We start from the raw sequence: 17,678 nt of genomic DNA on the forward strand, positions 1-17,678 counted from the left end.
GTTCCTTGCAGGGGCAGGGCAGTCAACATGGCAGGTGTGTGAAAAGAAGCTGGTTGGTTGGGAGGGAGGTGTCATGAAGCTTTCTACTGGGGAGGGGCTCCTGGACCCCCCACTTGTGCCAAGTGACCTGGAACTTGAACTCCTGACCCCCCACTTCATCCCCCATAGGTTCACCCCCCGCCACATGCAGGTCTATCCACCCACTCGGCTCCCCCATCTGATCAGCTGCCCATCCGTCCACCCACCTAGTATTGAGAGAGGTTATCTGAGAACAACAATCCCTGACATCTGCCTAGACTCACACCGCTTTGCAAGCCTTTCATCTCTGTGATTTCTTTTGAGCCTTACCGTCCCCCTGGGCAGGAGCGGGAGGTGGGCTGTGCTCATGAAAAAGAGATGAAAAAAACTGAGACTTGGAGGAGACACGAGGTTACTTGCACAGGAGGTCCCCTGACTCTTTTCCACTGCCTGGTGTCAAGGATGGAATAGGGATTCGGGAAAGGAGTGAGGGGCCCTGCCCCAGGGAGCTTCTGTCCTGATGGAGAAGGACAGGAACTTTCAAGAACATCCGCCCACCTCCTGTGTGTCAGGCTTTTGACATCTTGATGGCTGACTTAACCCCCTCGACAACCTATGTAAGGTTCAGAGAGGTTAAATGGCTTGCAGAAGGTCACACAGCAATTCAGGGGCAAGGCAGGAATCTGAGCAGAGTTCTGTCTGTCCCGAGTCCCGCTCTTCCTGGACTTGGTCTGAACTCTAGTTCTCTTCCCTGCCTGAGCCTCCGTTTCTTCTTCTGCAGAAGGGGAAGGGGCTCCTGGCACCTCGCTCTCCTCCCCAGTTGGTACTGACCCTGCTCCACCCATTCCCAGCCTGCCCACCTGTCTGCAGCCGTCCACCTGACTCTGGGCTCATGTCGGTCAGCCTGGGCAGGCCTGGCGGGGCAGTGGAGGCTGTGCTTTGGGATGTTTGTGGAGCACAGGGACTTGCGGATGGGGTGGGCTGGCTCAGGCTGCATGCGGTGCAGAGGGGGAAGGGCTGGTGTCTCAAGGTCACATGTACAAGGTCACCTCCCCACACATGAGCCTGGACATGATGGGGAACTCGGGGGCCCCTGAGAGCTGCTGTGAGGTCCCCAGGGAGGACTTGAGAGGTAGGAACCAAGAGGTGGGCAGTGGAACTCAGGGTGTCTGGGAGCGGAAGGAGCAGTTCACCTCTGTCCCCTCCTGGTCCCAGGGAGACTCCCTTGGGGCAGAGAAGGGGCATCCAAAGAGGCCATCCTGGCTGGCATCCTTTCTGTCCTTCCCACTTGCCACCAAGCCTAGGAGTCTCCTTAAAGATCACCTCATTCTAAACCATCTTTATCCCTTTTAACAAATGAGGCCAGTGAGGCCCAGAGAGGGTCGTGGCCAGCCCAAGGTCACACAGCAGGTCAGTGGCAGGGACTAAACTGGAGCCCGTTTCTAAGCAGCACGCTTCTCCCAGGGGTGCATGTTCCCCTCCCCAGGCCCCATCTCCTCCTGGGAGGCCGGCCACAGGCAGCCTTTGTTCCCACAGCGCCCCCAACTCTGTCTGGTGTGTAGCAGGGGCTCAGTAAATAGGTGTGAAGTGGAGCCACTGGGCAGGTATATCGAGCAGCTGTCCTGTGCTGCCCGTGCTCAGACCGAGGGATGCCGGGCATGTGGAGGGCACAGGGGTGCAGGGAGGGGCACAGCTGGGGGCACTGGGGGTCTGGGTGGTGTCTGAGCTGAGACTCAGCAGAGTGTGGGGACTGAGCCGACAAGGGAGTGTTTTAGAGACACCTGGCAGTGGTGGGCAAGTGGATACAAGACTGCTCCGGCAATGTGGGTGAACGAGGGCCATGCTGGGCAGGGTGGAGAGGAGCAGGTGGCCGGGAGGTCTGGTCCTAACTCTGGAGAGTCCCAGAGGGAATCAAGTGTCTGGCCTGGGCAACCCCACGGGGAGGGTAGGCAGGGGCTGCATCCCTCCTGGGCGTCTCCCATTGGGTTCCCCATTTCAGTCCCAGAGAAAGGCAGGGCTGCCCCCGGGGGCGGCAACCACGTGGCCACTGTCACCCTCCTGGGCACTCAGCCCGCAGGCCCGGCCCCCTTTCCAGAGACGCGTGTGCCGGGGTCACACAGGGGCGTTTGGAGGCCATCCTACATTCTGCATCTCCCGTCAGGTCTCAGGTTCTGACAGGCATGGGAACAGCGATGCGACAGGGCATTTCTGAGAGGTGGTCTGGGTGGGGGGGTGGATGATCCCTAGACACACAGGGTATGGGTCTCTGTGGATGGGTTTCTGTACATTTGTGCATGTGTGTGTGTGTGAGGGTCTCTCTCCTTGAGAGACTGTGTCTCCTTGAGAGACTGTGTGTATATGTGTGTGCACATGTGGGAGTGTGCGCATGTGGGAACATATACACGGGGGTGTGCACATGTGGGAATGTGTACACGTGGGTGTGTACATGTGGGAATGTGTACATGTGGGTGTGCACATGTGGGAATGTGTACACGTGGGTGTGTACATGTGGGAATGTGTACATGTGGGTGTGCACATGTGGGAACATGTACATGGGGGTGTGCACATGTGGAGGTGTGGGCCCACGTGCCTCTCCTCCCCCCACCTCACTGCCTGTGTGAGGAACTCATTTGCGGCTCCTGGCTGTGGGGGTCACTGGCAGGCCCCCCATGCCAGTCTGTCCAATTCTCTAGAGAAGGGCCGGGCTGGGCCCCGTGCTCATGGAGCTTCTGATTTTGGAGGCTGGGTGGCCCCCAGGGCCCAGAGAGGAATCCAGGTCTTTCCTCAGGGGCTTCTTTCCCGCTAATAGGCTTTGCTAGGAGGCCCAGGGCTGCCTGAGGTGGGCAGTTCTGTTCCTGCTCTGAGCTGTTTCTGCCTCTCACCTGACAAACAAATCTCTTGATTTCTCAGAACCTGGCCGGGGGGGATAGTTATTGAGACCATGAACTCTCCAGGATCCAAAATATAGCTAATGTGCCTCAGCCCCCTCCCCAAAAGGGACCTTAAGATAAATCCATCTTCACGAGCAGCTTAACAGGAGCCTCAAGCTGTTGGAGCAGCTACACTAATCCAGACCTCACCACTTCCTTCCCAGGTGTTAGGTGCTCTGCCCAGAGTCACTGGGAATGAGCGGCCTGTAGGAGTGGAGGGTCACTTAGAAATCTCTTTGAGAGGTTTGGTTGGTTGCCTTCTTTTTCCCTAGCTGTTTCCCTGAACATTCCAAGTCCTCCCATTTATCTTTTTAAGGCCATCCCACATGGCATGGGGGATTTAGTTCCCTTAGTCCCAACCAGGGATCAAACACGCATCCCCTGCATTGGAAGCATGGAATGTTGTCCACTGGACTGCCAGGGAAGTCCCCCATTTATCTTTATTGCTGTTTCTGCCCTGGGACTCATTCAACATTAGCCTGTAGCTTTCAATTTGGCCACAAGATGGCAAGCTAGAGGATTAGGACGGTGAAGTCAAATTACGGGTTATTAATTGCAAAGCTGTGGAGAGGGAGGTGGCTGCCTGAAGTTTAAAAACACAAGCAACCAGGAAGACTCAGTTGGGTTGTTGGGGAATATAAGTTCTGCTTCTGAGCTCTGCTGAGAGTCTGCTTTGTGACCTGGGAAGCCCTTGGGAGTCTCTGGGCCTGTTTCCCTATTTGCATAAAGGAGGAAGAGGGACTTTGCCCAGGATGGATGGGGCACCTGGGGGTTGTGCTCTTTACAGAACATCATAAAATGTGTCCCTCCACCCCACGCCTGTAGGTGTGTGCTGGCCACTCAACCATTGGTGGATAAAGGGCAGGAGAGCATAGAGGAGCCAGGGAGGGAAGGAAGAATCACTAGACTGCCAGTCAGGAGGCTAGGTTCTGACTTTCGATAAGTCCTTGCTGTGTGACTTTTCATAGGTTGCTATCCCTTTCTGGGCCTTGGCAAGATGGGGCTGGTTTATCTCTGAAAGTGCTTCCTCCTGGCACCAGCTGACTCCAGGCTTCACCCACCCTACACACCCCTCAGTCAGCTGTTCAGTTCACTCACTCAGTCATGTCCGACTCTTTGCGACCCCATGGACTGCAGCATGCCAGGCCTCCCTGTCCATCACCAACTCCCAGAGTTTACTCAAACTCATGTCCATTGAGTCAGTGATGCCATCCAACCATCTCATCCTCTGTCATCCCCTTTTCTTCCTGCCTTCAATCTTTCCCAGCATTAGGGTCTTTTCAGATGAGTCAATTCTTCGCATCAGGTGGCTAAAGTATTGGAGTTTCAGCTTCTGCGTTAGTCCTTCCAATGAATATTCAGGACTGATTTCCTTTAGGATGGACTGGTTGGATCTCTTTGGAGTCCAAGGGACTCTCAAGAGTCTTCTCCAACACCACAGTTCAAAAGCATCAAGTCTTCAGCGCTCAGCTCTCTTTATAGTCCAACTCTCACAATCATACATGACTACTGGCAAAATCATAGCTTTGACTAGATGGACCTTTGTTGGCACAGTCAGCTGAGGTACCTCCCAAAGCCCATTGACCAAGCCATTCAAATATGAAAAGTGCTTTTTTCTCCATTAAGAAACCAGGGCTGCTGCTGCTGCTAAGTTGCTTCAGTCGTGTCCGACTCTCTGTGACCCCATAGACGGCAGCCCAACAGGCTCCCCCGTCCCTGCAAGAACACTGGAGTGGGTTGCCATTTCCCTCTCCAATGCATGAAAGTGGACTCTTTGCAACCCCATGGACTGCAGCCTACCAGGCTCCTCTGTCCGTGGGATTTTCCAGGCAAGAGTACTGGAATGGGGTGCCATCGCCTTCTCCGAAGAAACTAGGGCAGTTACTGCTAAAGCCTGAGCCGGCTGAGTCTGAACTGCTGGCCCACCTGTGCCCCTGTACACCCTGACCCAGGCTGTGGAGGGGGTTGGGAGGGAGGCCTAGGGAGCTCGGGGCAGCTGTCCACCTCCTGGAGCCCTATCTGGCTGACAACCCCTGGGTCAGCAAGGACCCACCTCTGTGCAGGGGCCTCTGGGCTGGGGCTGGGCTGGGCAGGGCCCGGGGACAGGGAGGCAGAGCTGACTGTGCTGTGTGGAAGGCCCCTGTCGGGCCCCAGCTGCAGGCTCAGGACTGGAGATTAGCTCTCTACTGACAGGCCCCACTTCTGGTCCTTTCACCCACCTGTTGTGGGACCCTGGGCCTCTATTTCCCAAGTGATAAGATGGCATTAGTGATACCAGTTACTATATGGTTTTTTAAGGACAAAATGCTCCCATGTGTATAGCGAGCTTAGCCTGGAGCCTTGTATGCAGTAAGTGGTCAACAGGCGCTACTCTAATGAAGAAGGTGCTTGGGAGCATTGGGGTTGGAGGGTGAGGGCATCAGGACCTCTTCACAGAGGTTGCTTGTGGAAAATGCTCACCAGGAACACAGAGGACTGGGAAGGGTGGTCCTGGCAGACGGAGCGGAATTGCACATGCCAGGGTGGAGAAGAGGAGCTCTGCTGGGACTGTGTGTGTTTGTATGTGCACGTGTGGGCTTGCGTGCATGTCTTAGTGCGTAGGCGCAGAGCACTGCCTGTCACGGGGAGGGGTGAGGTGAGCGTTCCACATCTTCTAGGGATTTCCTAATAATGATAAGTGGCTAAAATTTATCATATGCTTTACACAAACTGTATCATAACAGTCCTAGGATGTTGGTACCACTGTGATGCCCACTTTACAGATGGGAAAACTGAGGCAGAGAGAGGTTGAGTAACCTGCCCAAGGCCACACAGCTGGCCAGCGCTTTGTGCTTCCTTTCACAACCTCCTTCCTTTCCTTTTAGTGTGTAGGCATCTTAGCCACCCACTCCGTCTGCATAGGGGCATCAGGAAAGACACCTGCCCACATCCAAGGTCAAAGCAGAAAGGCCCCATGGGCTGAAGTAGTGGCCCCTTCTCTACCCCCAAGTTTGGTGTGCTCCAGACCTCTGAACGCCTTTCACTGTCAGGGTGAAGAGTTCTCGTGGTGCTGGGCCCTTTGCAGCCTGAGGGGGTGAGTCAGGGCAGGAAGGAGGAAGGTAGAGTGGTTAGTGCGGAGCATGGTGTCTGAGTTGCCCTGCCAGTGCTCAGAGCTTGGGCCTGTGTTTGTTAGCTGCAGGACCTGGGAAAAGAAACCTCTCTTGTTTTGGACCCTTGTCTGCACAAGGGGGATGACACATGTTACCTCAACGTGGGTTAGTCTGCGGTGCCAGATGTAGATTAGGCTCTGGCGAGCTGCTCCGTCCCCGCCCCCTCAGAGGGAGGGTCCCAGTGTCAGGGCTGCAGACCGCAGCATCCAGAGCAGTTAGACCAGGGTCTGCGCCTGGGATCTTGGCCACCTCTCAGACCTCAGTTTCTCAGTCCATAAGATGGGTCCCAGCCCTCCCTTGCTAGGCTACGGAGTAGCAAAGCATCTTCATGACACCTGCTCCTAGAAGGTGCCCAGTGAAGGTGCCAACACTGTACGTTGATCACGGGTCTCACATTGTTGTTGTTTAGTCGCTAAGTTGTGTCTAACTCTTCTGCCACCCCATGGACTAGAGCCCGCTAGGCTCCTCTGTCCATGGGATTTTCCAGGCAAGAATACTGGAGTGGGTGGCCATTTCCTTCTCCAGGGGGTCTTCCAGACCCAGGGACTGAATCCACGTCTCCTGCATTGACAGGTGGATTCTTTACCACTGAGCCACCGGGGAAGCTCGAGTGACTGCTCATACTCCAAATGTCACACTCCAGATCTATTGGCAGAGGGGCTGGGGTACCCGGAAACAAAGCTTGCATGAGAACCTCAGCACTTTCAATCTGTACGTGTGTTCAGGGGGGCTTGGGGTGCAGCTGAAGGGGGGCTCTGACCCCAAGCAGGACCTTGAACTTCAGACTGTCTGTCCTTGGCACCTGCACAGCTCCCCCAGCTGCCATGTGGAAGAAAGGTCTGGCAGCCACCCAAGAAGGAAGGGAGGGAAGGAGGGAGGTGGGGAGAGAAAAGAGAAGACAGTGAGCAGGGGCCCGATTTCCCCAGAGAGACGGGGGTGGGCCGGAGAGCCTCTGGACAGACCATCTGATGAGAGCCTGGCTCGGGAACAGGAAAGAGCAGCCGGGACTGCGAGAGGAGAGATGCTTGGGGTGCGGCTGGGGTGAGGGCAGCCCCCTACTCCCCCTCCGCCTCCGCACTGGGTCAAATTCTGCTTTACACCTCAGGAGGGCGTGATTCCTGGGCAGGACACCAGATCAAGGGAGAGGGCGCTGCGTGCGTGTTCATTCCTTCATCCGTTCACCCAGAGTAGCATCCGCTGTGGGGCCACGGAGCCAGGCCTCGGGGCAGACGTGGGGGTCATGGCGAAGGCTCTCATGCCGCCCCGACTCTGTAGGCAGATGCTCAAGCTGGGCAGATGTGGGGCTGGGGCCAGGGGCCCTAACGGAGGCAGCTGGGCCGAGGGTAGGGGCTCCCGACATCGTACTTTGAGGAGGCTTCAGGGAGGAATGGGCAAGAGACTTTGGAAGAACGCGTGAGAGGACATCAGGGGCCATGGTAGGGTTGGGGACCTTCAGCAGGACAGGGCCGGGCACCTGACTGTGTGGGCTGGGGCCAAACAGGGAGGCCTTTAGGGACCCCAGCCTGCAGGATGGTCTACAAACGCCCCTGTGTTTGTAGTGAGCACTGACTGCTTTGGGGAGGAGCCAAGGCCTCCCCTGGGGTGGAGGGCATGGTGCCGCAGACCCCTTGTGCAGGCATTGCTTCTCGTCTCAGGAGTGGGCACTGAGGCCCCGCTTCAGTCCATAGGCCCCTTCCCTTGGGGCTGGGGCCGGCAGCTGTGTCCTCGGCCGCCTGGCGGTATGCTGCCTGGCCCGGCCTCCCGGGCACCCACTGTGCCTCTGATTAGATGGCCCCGGCTGTGGCAGGAGCAGCACACAGCCTCTCCCAGCTGCTCAGCAGCCTCTGCTGACCTGGGCAGACCAGGGAGAGAGGGGAGCCCCAGGGCCAGCCGCTGCCTCGCGGCCCCTTGCCCCAGGCCTACTCCCTTCCTCCTGGCTGCGGGCTGGGCCCCTGGCAGAGGCTAGCACGAGCTCGGCTCTTTCTACTTGAGCTGCCCTGGCAGAGCGGCTGTGCTAATCTGGGCTGACAGCTCCTGTCTGCGGAGAGCACCCCAGACCTCCAGGGGAGAGGCCTGTCAGGAAGTGCACCCTCTTCACCTCCTGGGCGCCCCACTGCCGCCAGGGGCCCTTGTCCGGCTGATGCCCAGCTTTCTTTATGGCAGAGGGCCTGGTCCAGGGGCTCGCTGGAGAGAAGGGGGTGAAAAGGTTGAGCAGCTCCATCAGTTTGCCCACCTGTCATCGTCTCCCCCAGCTCCTGGCATTTAAAATTCCACCTAGAGGGACTTCCCTGGTGGTCCAGTGGTTAGGACTCCATGTTGCCTATGCAGGGGGCGCGGGGTCGATTCCTGGTCTGGGAACTAACATCCTGCATGCCTCACAGTGTGGCCCAAAAATGAAAACATAAGTTGCCACCTACAAACTGTTTCTACCCTGATGCCACTCATGTGATGCTCCAGGCCATACTTCTCCCTCTGAACCCCAGACCCTGAGATCTGATTTCACACAGGTATACACCAGGCACCCCCAATTCCACATATCCTCACAGACCTCCATCTCCACTGAGGGCTGCTGTGTGCCTCTGGACTCAGGCCCCCAACCTTGGAGACGCCTCAGCTCCTCTATTCCATTCACACCCCCATCCTACCCCTGACTCAACCTTCAGAATGCCTCTAGAGCCCTGCCTCAACATCCCTCTCCACTGCCACATCATCTGAACCCAGCCAGATGTGTGCTATCAGGATGGCAGGTGAGCGAGGGCTGGGCCAGGCCAGGTGGCCTGAAGTGGAGCAGGTAGACCGAAGGCCCGGTCCCCACCCTGGAGAGTCCCTGGAGAGTTCCCAGTCCCAGCATCTGGCCTGGGCAACCTCAGCAGGGAGGGCACCGGGCAGGAGCCTGAGTCTCTCCTGGGCACCCCCTCGAAAGAAAGAAAGAAAGAAAGAAAGAAAGTGAAGTCGCTCAGTCGTGTCTAACTCTTTGTGAAACCATGGACTGTAGCACACCAGGCTCCTCCATCCATGGAATTTTCCAGGCAAGAATACTGTAGTGGGTTGCCATTTCTTTCTTCAGGGGATCTTCCTGACCCAGGTATCAGACCACATGTCTTCCGCGTTGCAGGCAGACACTTTACCATCTGAGCCACCAGGGAAGCCCCCAGACACCCCCTTGAGGGATCCCTATTTCAGTCCCAGGAGAAGGCATGGGGTGCCCTCAGGAGGCACGACCACGTGGCTGCTGTCAGGCTCCTGGCCATGCAGCCCACAGACCCAGCCCCCTTTCCAGATGCCTGTGCGGGTTCCAGGGTCACACAGGGGCGTTTGTAGACCATCCTGCAGGCTGGGGTCCCTAATGGCCTTGCTGTTTGGCCCCAGCCCACACAGTCGTTTTCTTCCCAGCAGCCGGAGACCACGTCTGTCTTCTATCTGCGACTCTCAGTGCCAGTCAAAGCTGGAGTCACACGCTCTCCTGCAGGCAGCCCTGTGCTCTCCCACCTTTGCCCGGCTCTTCCCTCTCCTGGAGAGCTCTCCCCGAAGTGGGCACACAGCTGCTCTGTGCGTCTTGGCAGGGTGGCCTTTCCCAGCCCCCGCTTTATACCAACTGGGCCCCTAGCCCCAGCCTGGTCCTTCTGCAACCTACTTTTCGCTTTTGTAGCACTTCCCACCCAACAAAGGAAGAAAGGTACTTGTTTATCATGCTTGCTGTTTCTTTGTCTCTGTCTCGCTTGTTGTTTAGACGCTCAGTCGTGTCCAGTTCTTTTGCGGCCCCATGGATGGTAGCCCACCGGGCTTCTCTGTCCATGGGATTTCCCAGGCGAGAATACTGGAGTGGGTTGCCATTTTCTTCTCCAGGGGATCTTCCTGGCCCCGGAATCAAACCCACGTTTTCTGCATTGCAGGCAGATGCTTTACCGATGAGTCACCGGGGAAACCCCTGCCTCTTCCTACCCTTAACCTAGAATGTGTGCTTCACAAGGGCAAGGGTTTGATCTGTTTGTGTGTGTGTGTGTTTAAACTGATATATCCCCAGAGCTTAAAACAGTGCCTGGAATGTAGTTGGCCCTCACTCAACATTTGTAGAATGGATCCATCCACCCAGCCCATCACTCCTACATTCGTTCAGGCCGCCCCCCTCGGAAGGGTTACTCTGTACTGGGCCCCAGGCTGGACTGGGGGATGCAGAGCACCCCAGGTGGGCTTTGCACTCCTGGTTTCTGGGGAGAGAGGAGGGCAGAGCTGTGATGAAGGATGACAGTGTAATAAGTGGTGTGATGGAGGGCAGACAAGACTGTGACAGCTCATTGCAGGGGCACGAGCCCAGCCCTGGGATCCAGGAGAGGTGACCACACAGCAGAGGTCTGAAAACGGACGAGAGATGGCCTTCTGAGCATGTGCGAGGGCCCAGCAGTGACCCAGAACCTGAGCTTCCCAGGGGTTGGAAGTGGGTCAGTCTGGCTCCAGCATGGACCCCATCCTGCCTTGGCAAGTGAACTTGGCATTGCTCTCAGCAGTGCAATAGTAAAGGAACCCCCCTGGCAGAGAGTGGGGGGGGGGCGGTGAGTGGGGGGCAGGATGTGTGCACAGGTGGGGAGTGGGCGTGCTGGTCGTGTCTGCAGTCTGGTGGAGCAGCAGGTTCAGGCGTGGCCTGGAGGACAGAGGGGGACAGACTGGAGCCTGATGGTTGGGGGTCCTGCGATTGTGGGGTGGGATAAGGATTTATACTTTCCCCATTGGAATGGGAGGCTTTGACTTTGGGGACGCCCCCCACTGAGGTGTTCTGGCCTTGGGGTCTTCCTGAGGCTCGACAGGAACCACTGTCTTCTGTAGTTGAGGCCTCTGGGGCCCAGAGAGGGCCAGCTCTGCCTCAAGGCTGCCCAGCCAGATCTGGCGCCCAGATGTCCTGTCCTGAGTTGGTGCTCTGTTTGCTCATCAGAGAAAGGGCTACACTGGATGTTCTGAGGACTCTGGGGTCCTCTTCCATCTTTACTAGGGGAGCAGGGCCCCAAACCACACTCATGGGTCACCTGCAGCCTGCCCTCATTAAGGCCCACCTGGTCTGCATCCAAGGCTCAAGAGTCACAGAGACCAAAACCAGGTAATCTCATCCCGAGAGAGCAAAAGGGAGAGGAAAAGGGAGAGCCATAAGGGAGCGAGAGGCAGGAAGCCTTCTGAGTATCTGGGGGTGAGAATCAGAGAAGGCTGCCTGGAGGAGGAGGCCTTGGCTGAAGAGAAGTGTGGAGGATAAGCAAGAAAGATAGTCTGAGGTAGATGGTGATGGGTCTTAAGAGCGGTCTCTGCCTCTTTCTCTCTGCCTCTATTCTCTGTCTGCAGTTCTCTCTCTGTTTCACTTTCTCTGTCTCTCTCTCCTGTAGCAGTTGCCAGGGGAATCAGGGGCATGGCAGAACCCTCCGACTTGCTTGAGCTAATTACTTGACTGTGGGCGTTGAAAGGAGGATTAGCTGGGTTTTCGTGAGGTCCTTCCTGGCTCCCTAATCCCGTGGCCCCTGTTCCCTGGCGCGGAAGCGATGAACTTGCTTTGAGTCCCTAATTAGCTAATTATGCCCTGGCTCTGTGGCCCTGGGACTCCCTGGGCCCCAGGGGGGCTGTGAAGTGAGCTGGGGTTCAGCTCAGCAGAGGGGAGGGAGGAGGGGAGGAGAGATCGGGCTGCCATTCAGGGAAGCCGGCGGCCAGGCAGGTTCTCAGGAGCCTTTCAGAATTTCAATGTCCTGGAGAACTGGGAAATGTAATTAACTGAGCAACAACAGCTGGGCCCGGGGGGAGCAGGCGGGAGCAGCCAGGCTGGGATGGCACAGAGCTGCCTCCTGCAGGCCTCTCTGAGCCCACCACTTCTCAGGGCCACCACCTGGCCCTCCATGCTTGCCTCCTGTCTCTGTCCTGTCCTCCAAGATTGTTCCATCGGCTTTAAAGCCCGGAGCTGGCCAAGGGCTCAGCCTGCTTAGAAACCTCCCAAGTGGCTGCCTAGCAGAGGCCCCCGGATGCCCTCTCTGGCTGGTCACTCCTCTGTGCCTTTGCCACCGCTCCTGTTATCCTGCAGGGCCCAGCTCGAGTCAGCCCCTCCAGCAATGCACCTAGAGCTCCCTTACTCCCCAGGCCTCGTCCCTTTCCCCAACACTGGGGCCCCCTGTCCCTCTGCTGGCAGACTGCAAACTCTGCAAGGGGTGAAAAATGGGATTTGGGATTTCCCACGAGCCCAGCACTGTGCCTGGTATGCTATGCAACAGTTCTTGTCTAAGTGTCTGATGAATGAATGAATGATGGGGCACCAGAAAGGCCTGCGACTGACTGACTTCACGTGTGGATGGATTGCAGGCTGACTGCTCTGAGTTCTCACTTCCCTCTTCTGCACACCCCCTGTTGTGGGGGCGGATGTGGAGGGAGTGGGACACTGAGCCCTCACTCACCCTGGCTTGCTCTCAATTGGAGAGCAGGAGCCTGCAAGGGAGCCCCACTGCCTTTCCCAAGAGGAGGCTGACCTAGTTTTGTGGGGTGGGAGGATGGGGGTGAGCATTAATTATTGATTGGAAATCACTCCATACAGAGCTCGTGATGCAAATCCCAAATAATTACCTCGTTAATAACTACCTCAGCCATTGCCCCTGGAATAAATAAAAATCTGGACAGAGCCACTCTTCTTGTCACCATCCTTTCGTCTTCCCCTCTCCAGTAGTCCACCCCCTCCCCATGACTTTGCACACTGTTCATTCACAAGCAGTCATTCAATAAATGTTGAATGTGAATGGCTGAGACTCTGCTCTGGGCCAGGACCTGCTGGGTTTTGGGAGTACTGAGGTGACTCAGATAGACCCTGTCCGCAGGAACATATAGCCCAGTGGAAAAAACAGGAGAGTAAATGGATAATTGTATATTAGGGTTAGAAGATTAGATGTTGATGTAAATGGCGCCTCCAAGGTTGTGCAGTATGCAACCTGCACAACTGTACATTGACAGCCTGTGCTAAGCCAGAGGTGCTAAGGTGGCCCAGAACAGATGAGTGAGAGATAGGTTTAGAAGGGGTATGGGAAGTCACAGAAAGACTTCGCAGAGAGAAGGCAGATCCTTAACTGAGCTATGGTGGCTGAATAAAGGTTTGCCAGGCACAAGAGAGGTGGAAGAGTGTTCTAGAAAGAGGGAATAGCATGAATTAAAAAAAGCATGGAGGTGTGAAATCCTGTGGTATCCTTGTGTGTGTGTGCTTGCTAAGTCACTTCAGTTGTATCCAACTCTGTGTGACCCTATGGAGTGCAGGCTGCCAGGCTCCTCTTTCCATGGGATTCTCCAGGCAAGAACACTGGAGTAGATTGCCATGTCATCCTCCAGGGGATCTTCCCGACCCAGGGATCGAACCCGTGTCTCTTATGTCTACTCTATTGGTAGATAGGTTCTTTACCACTAGTGCCACCTGAGACCTTGAGTGCACACTGGGGACAGAGGGAGGGAGAGAGGAAGATGAGGCTAGAGAGGGTACACAGGAATCACAGGGTCCTGAGTGGTGTACACTCAAGGGTGACCCACTAGCTCTTGACACTCTTTGGAGCCACAGACACTTATGGGGACCTTCTTCCCAGAAAAATTCATGGCATCATACTTGGATATTTTATGGCAATTTCATAAGGTTCAATGACTTCCTGTGATGAAAAGGAAAGTGAATGGCTACCCAGACAGCCATTTTGCTTTTTTGCATTTCTTTTCCACAGGGATGGTCTTGATCCCTGTCTCCTGTACAATGTCACGAACCTCAGTCCATAATTCATCAGGCACTCTATCTATCAGATCTATTCCCTTAAATCTATTTCTCACTTCCACTGTATAAGTCCTCCTCTTGATGAAAGTAAAAGTGGAGAGTGAAAAAGTTGGCTTAAAGCTCAACATTCAGAAAACGAAGATCATGGCATCTGGTCCCATCACTTCATGGCAAATAAATGGGGAAACAGTGGAAACAGTGTCAGACTTTATTTTTTGGGCTCCAAAATCCCTGCAGATGGTGACTGCAGCCATGAAATTAAAAGATGCTTACTCCTTGGAAGGAAAGTTATGACCAACCTAGATAGCATATTGAAATGCAGAGACATTACTTGACCAACAAAGGTCTGTCTAGTCAAGGCTATGGTTTTTCCAGTGGTCATGTATGGATGTGAGAGTTGGACTGTGAAGAAAGCTGAGCGCCGAAGACTTGATGTTTTTGAACTGTGGTGTTGGAGAAGACTCTTGAGAGTCCCTTGAACTGCAAGGAGATCCAACCAGTCCATTCTGAAGGAGATCAGCCCTGGGTGTTCTTTGGAAGGAATGATGCTAAAGCTGAAACTCCAGTACTTTGGCCACCTCATGCGAAGAGTTGACTCATTGGAAAAGACTCTGATGCTGGGAGGGATTGGGGGCAGGAGGAGAAGGGGACGACCAAGGATGAGATGACTGGATGGCATCACTGACTCGATGGATGTGAGTCTGAGTGAACTCCAGGAGTTGGTGATGGACAGGGAGGCCTGGCGTGCTGCGATTCATGGGGTTGCAAAGAGTCAGACATGACTGAGCAACTGAACTGAACTGAATGGCCTCCTGTAGTCCTAGAGACCTCCCCCACCTGCCAGGGATCCACAAACCCTGGTAGCTAATGAGAATGCCATCTGTTTGTACACATGGTGGTGACATGCCCACATTTGTGTTCTAGAGTGGCTGTTACCAGGAATTGCCCCTCTCTGTCCTGGGCTCTGCTTTCCCTGGGCTGGCTTCAACCCCAGACAGGCACTATCCCTGGGAAGCAAGATGGCCCCATCAACTCCCAGCTTCACTCCTCCCAACTTGTAATCTCTGCAGCAAGAGAGCATCTTTTTTCCTGTAGTTCCATCAGAAGTCTCATTGCCAACTCTCATTGGTCCTGGATAGAGTCACATGCTCATCCTGGACCAACCACAGAGGCTAGGGAAACAGACTATGCTGCTTGGCCAAGTCTGGGTCATGTGATCTCCATGTCATGTGATCTCCCACCCAAACCATGGAACTGGAATGGAAGAGTGATGCTGTGTTCGGAGGACTGGGAAATAGGGGCTGAGCAAAGCCACAGAGGTGGCCCACCTGTGTGGGGCATGCATTCCTGTGGATTCTCCAGTGACTGGGGTGGCTGGATCTTCTTTTTTTTTTTTTTTTTTTAGGAGATGAACACTGATATAATACTGTTTCTTGACTGACAGATCTTATTCAGATCTCATTAGTTGTCCCACTCTTGTTCTTTATAACAAAAGAGAGAAAATTTTTTTCTTGCCCAAGAGCCAGTCTAGAATCGTGCACTGTATTCAGTTGTCACGTCTCTTTAATCTCCTTTGTTTATTTTTTTTTAATTTTAAAATCTTTAATTCTTACATGTGTTCCCAAACATGAACCCCTCTCCCACCTCCCTCTGGGATCTTCTTGAGGAGTCAGGAGGGAGTGGGTGATGTGCAGACTGTTACCGAAGCCATGACCGTGGCTGACATCACCCAGACTTGAGAGAGCAGGTGCTTTTCACAGCTGGGGGACTGAGCCCATGGGGAGAGAGGGCCTGGAGGGTGCAGATGGGCCAGGCCAGGCAGGCGGGGCAGAAGGGAAGGGTGGGGAGACAGACGTGAAGAACGGTAAGTGTGTGGAGTGGTGCCGAAAGCTGAGCCTGTTCTCCACTTCCTCTGTGGGGTGGAAGCCTCAGAGTTTGCTGACTTGGGTGTGGGCCCTGAGCTGGGGAATCTTTGTAGTGTGCCTGCTGTCTTCTTGGGCCCCTCTGCTGAGGGGTCTTATCCTCCACGAGGGGCAGGGACTGGTTCAAAGTCCCACAGGTCCCAGAGGCCAGCAGCGTGAGGATTTGAATCCTGTTCTCTCTTCATCAGGGGCTATGTACTTTCCATATGCTTTCCCTACCTGCAGAGTTTTGGGACGTCATACCTCCCCAGAAAGTGACTGACATGTTCTGTTCCCCTCTCCATGCCTGCCTGAAGCCCCATTCAGGTTGCTCCATTCAGGTTGTCCCTGGGGATGTCTATCTCCTCGCTCATTTCCCCATTTTCTCCTCTTGTTGCCTCTGGCTTGGCTTGTTCATTGTAGCTATTTCTAAGGAAAAGAAAAGTTCTCTTCCTCTGGCATCAGGCCAGGTCTGGGTACCTTGGCTGGCCAAGGTTCTTCTCTAGGTGGTTCTGAGAACTCTTCCTGATTTCATCATGCAGTGGGGTGGGTCAGCAGGATGGTTTTGGTTGGTACTGATGTGTCCTGGCATGGTCAGGGGACCACTGACTGTCCCAGAGATCAAGGACACTCAGGACACATTTATTAGGGCACAAGTGCCCGTCCTGGGTGGGTGCTGGGCATAGGGAGATGAGCTAACCTCAGTCCCAGACCTCCAGGTACTTGGGGGCTATGGAGAGTGCTAACTTGGTGTCAGGACACCTGGTTTAAATCTAGACCCTGCTGCTTCCTACCTGTGTGAACTTGGGCAAGTAGCTTCAGTTATACGAACCTCCAGTTGCCTTTTCTATAAAATAGGGATAATATTACCACCCTCATAGAGTTGTCATGGGGACTGAAGAGCTCGTATTTGTGCATTACCCCGAAAAGCATTTGACACGTTGAAAGTACTCCGTAGATATCTGCTTATTCACCCATGATCTAGTGGAAGTATAGTGGGATGCAGAGCCATTTTCATGGCTTCTGGGAGAAGGGGCAGGTACCAAGGAGGAGGTCTGTCTGGTGGCCACTGAGCAGGTTGAGGGCAGTAAGGAGTCCCCGCCCACATGTCCCACCTCTCCTCTCACCACCCCCTCTCTGTTCCTCTACCCCCGCTCTCTCTGTCTCCTCTCTGGGCCCTCTGCCCCTGTCTGCCAATCCAATCCCTCCACCCTTCCCTCTCCCAGGTATGCGGATCCTGGTGAACCTGCTCCTGGACACACTGCCCATGCTGGGGAATGTCCTCCTGCTTTGCTTCTTTGTCTTCTTCATCTTTGGCATCATCGGCGTGCAGCTCTGGGCCGGCCTGCTTCGCAACCGCTGCTTCCTGGAGGAGAACTTCACCATGTGAGTGCAGCGCCCCATCCCCTGCCCTGGGACTCCTGGCCAGCTTTACTTGGGGTATTGTTCATGCAGAATGTTTCCAGGCTGGGAAGGTCTCCCCATTGAGCACCTGGTCTCAACCCTTACTCCCGGTGGAGCAGAGAGATTAAGGGATGTGCCCAGGTGAGTTGGTGGTAGGTCTCCCACGAATGGTTGGACACCAAAATGAGCTCAGAACGTCTCTGAGCCCTCCAAACTGTTATCACAAAGTCCCAGTCCAAGGCAGCCCCTTAGACACTAATTTAGCTCCTACTGACTCTTACTTAACACGTAGTTTTAACTTACTGGGTGAAAGTGAAAGTGTTAGTCGCTCAGTCGTGTCCGACTCTTTGCAACCCTATAGTCTGTAGTCTGCCAGGTTCCTCTGTCTATTGGATTTCTCAGGCAAGAATACTGGAGCAGGTTGCCATTCTCTTCTCCAGGGGATCTTCCCAACCCAGGGATGGAACCCGGGTCTCCTGCATTACAGACAGATTCTGAGCCACCAGGGAAGCAGGAAGCA

General features: G+C 54.9%; 1 protein-coding gene across 1 annotated transcript in view; it reads left to right on the plus strand.

Moving 5' to 3' along the window:
• CACNA1I (calcium voltage-gated channel subunit alpha1 I) overlaps positions 1–17,678 on the plus strand; it is a 117,499-nt gene that overhangs the window by 39,267 nt on the left and 60,554 nt on the right. Inside the window, exon 6 of the mRNA XM_069581655.1 lies at positions 16,981–17,140. Coding sequence (XP_069437756.1) covers positions 16,981–17,140 — 160 coding nt within the window. The remainder of the gene's footprint in view (positions 1–16,980; positions 17,141–17,678) is intronic.

Source organism: Ovis canadensis, chromosome 3 (assembly GCF_042477335.2).
Source record: "Ovis canadensis isolate MfBH-ARS-UI-01 breed Bighorn chromosome 3, ARS-UI_OviCan_v2, whole genome shotgun sequence".
NCBI lineage: Eukaryota > Metazoa > Chordata > Mammalia > Artiodactyla > Bovidae > Ovis > Ovis canadensis.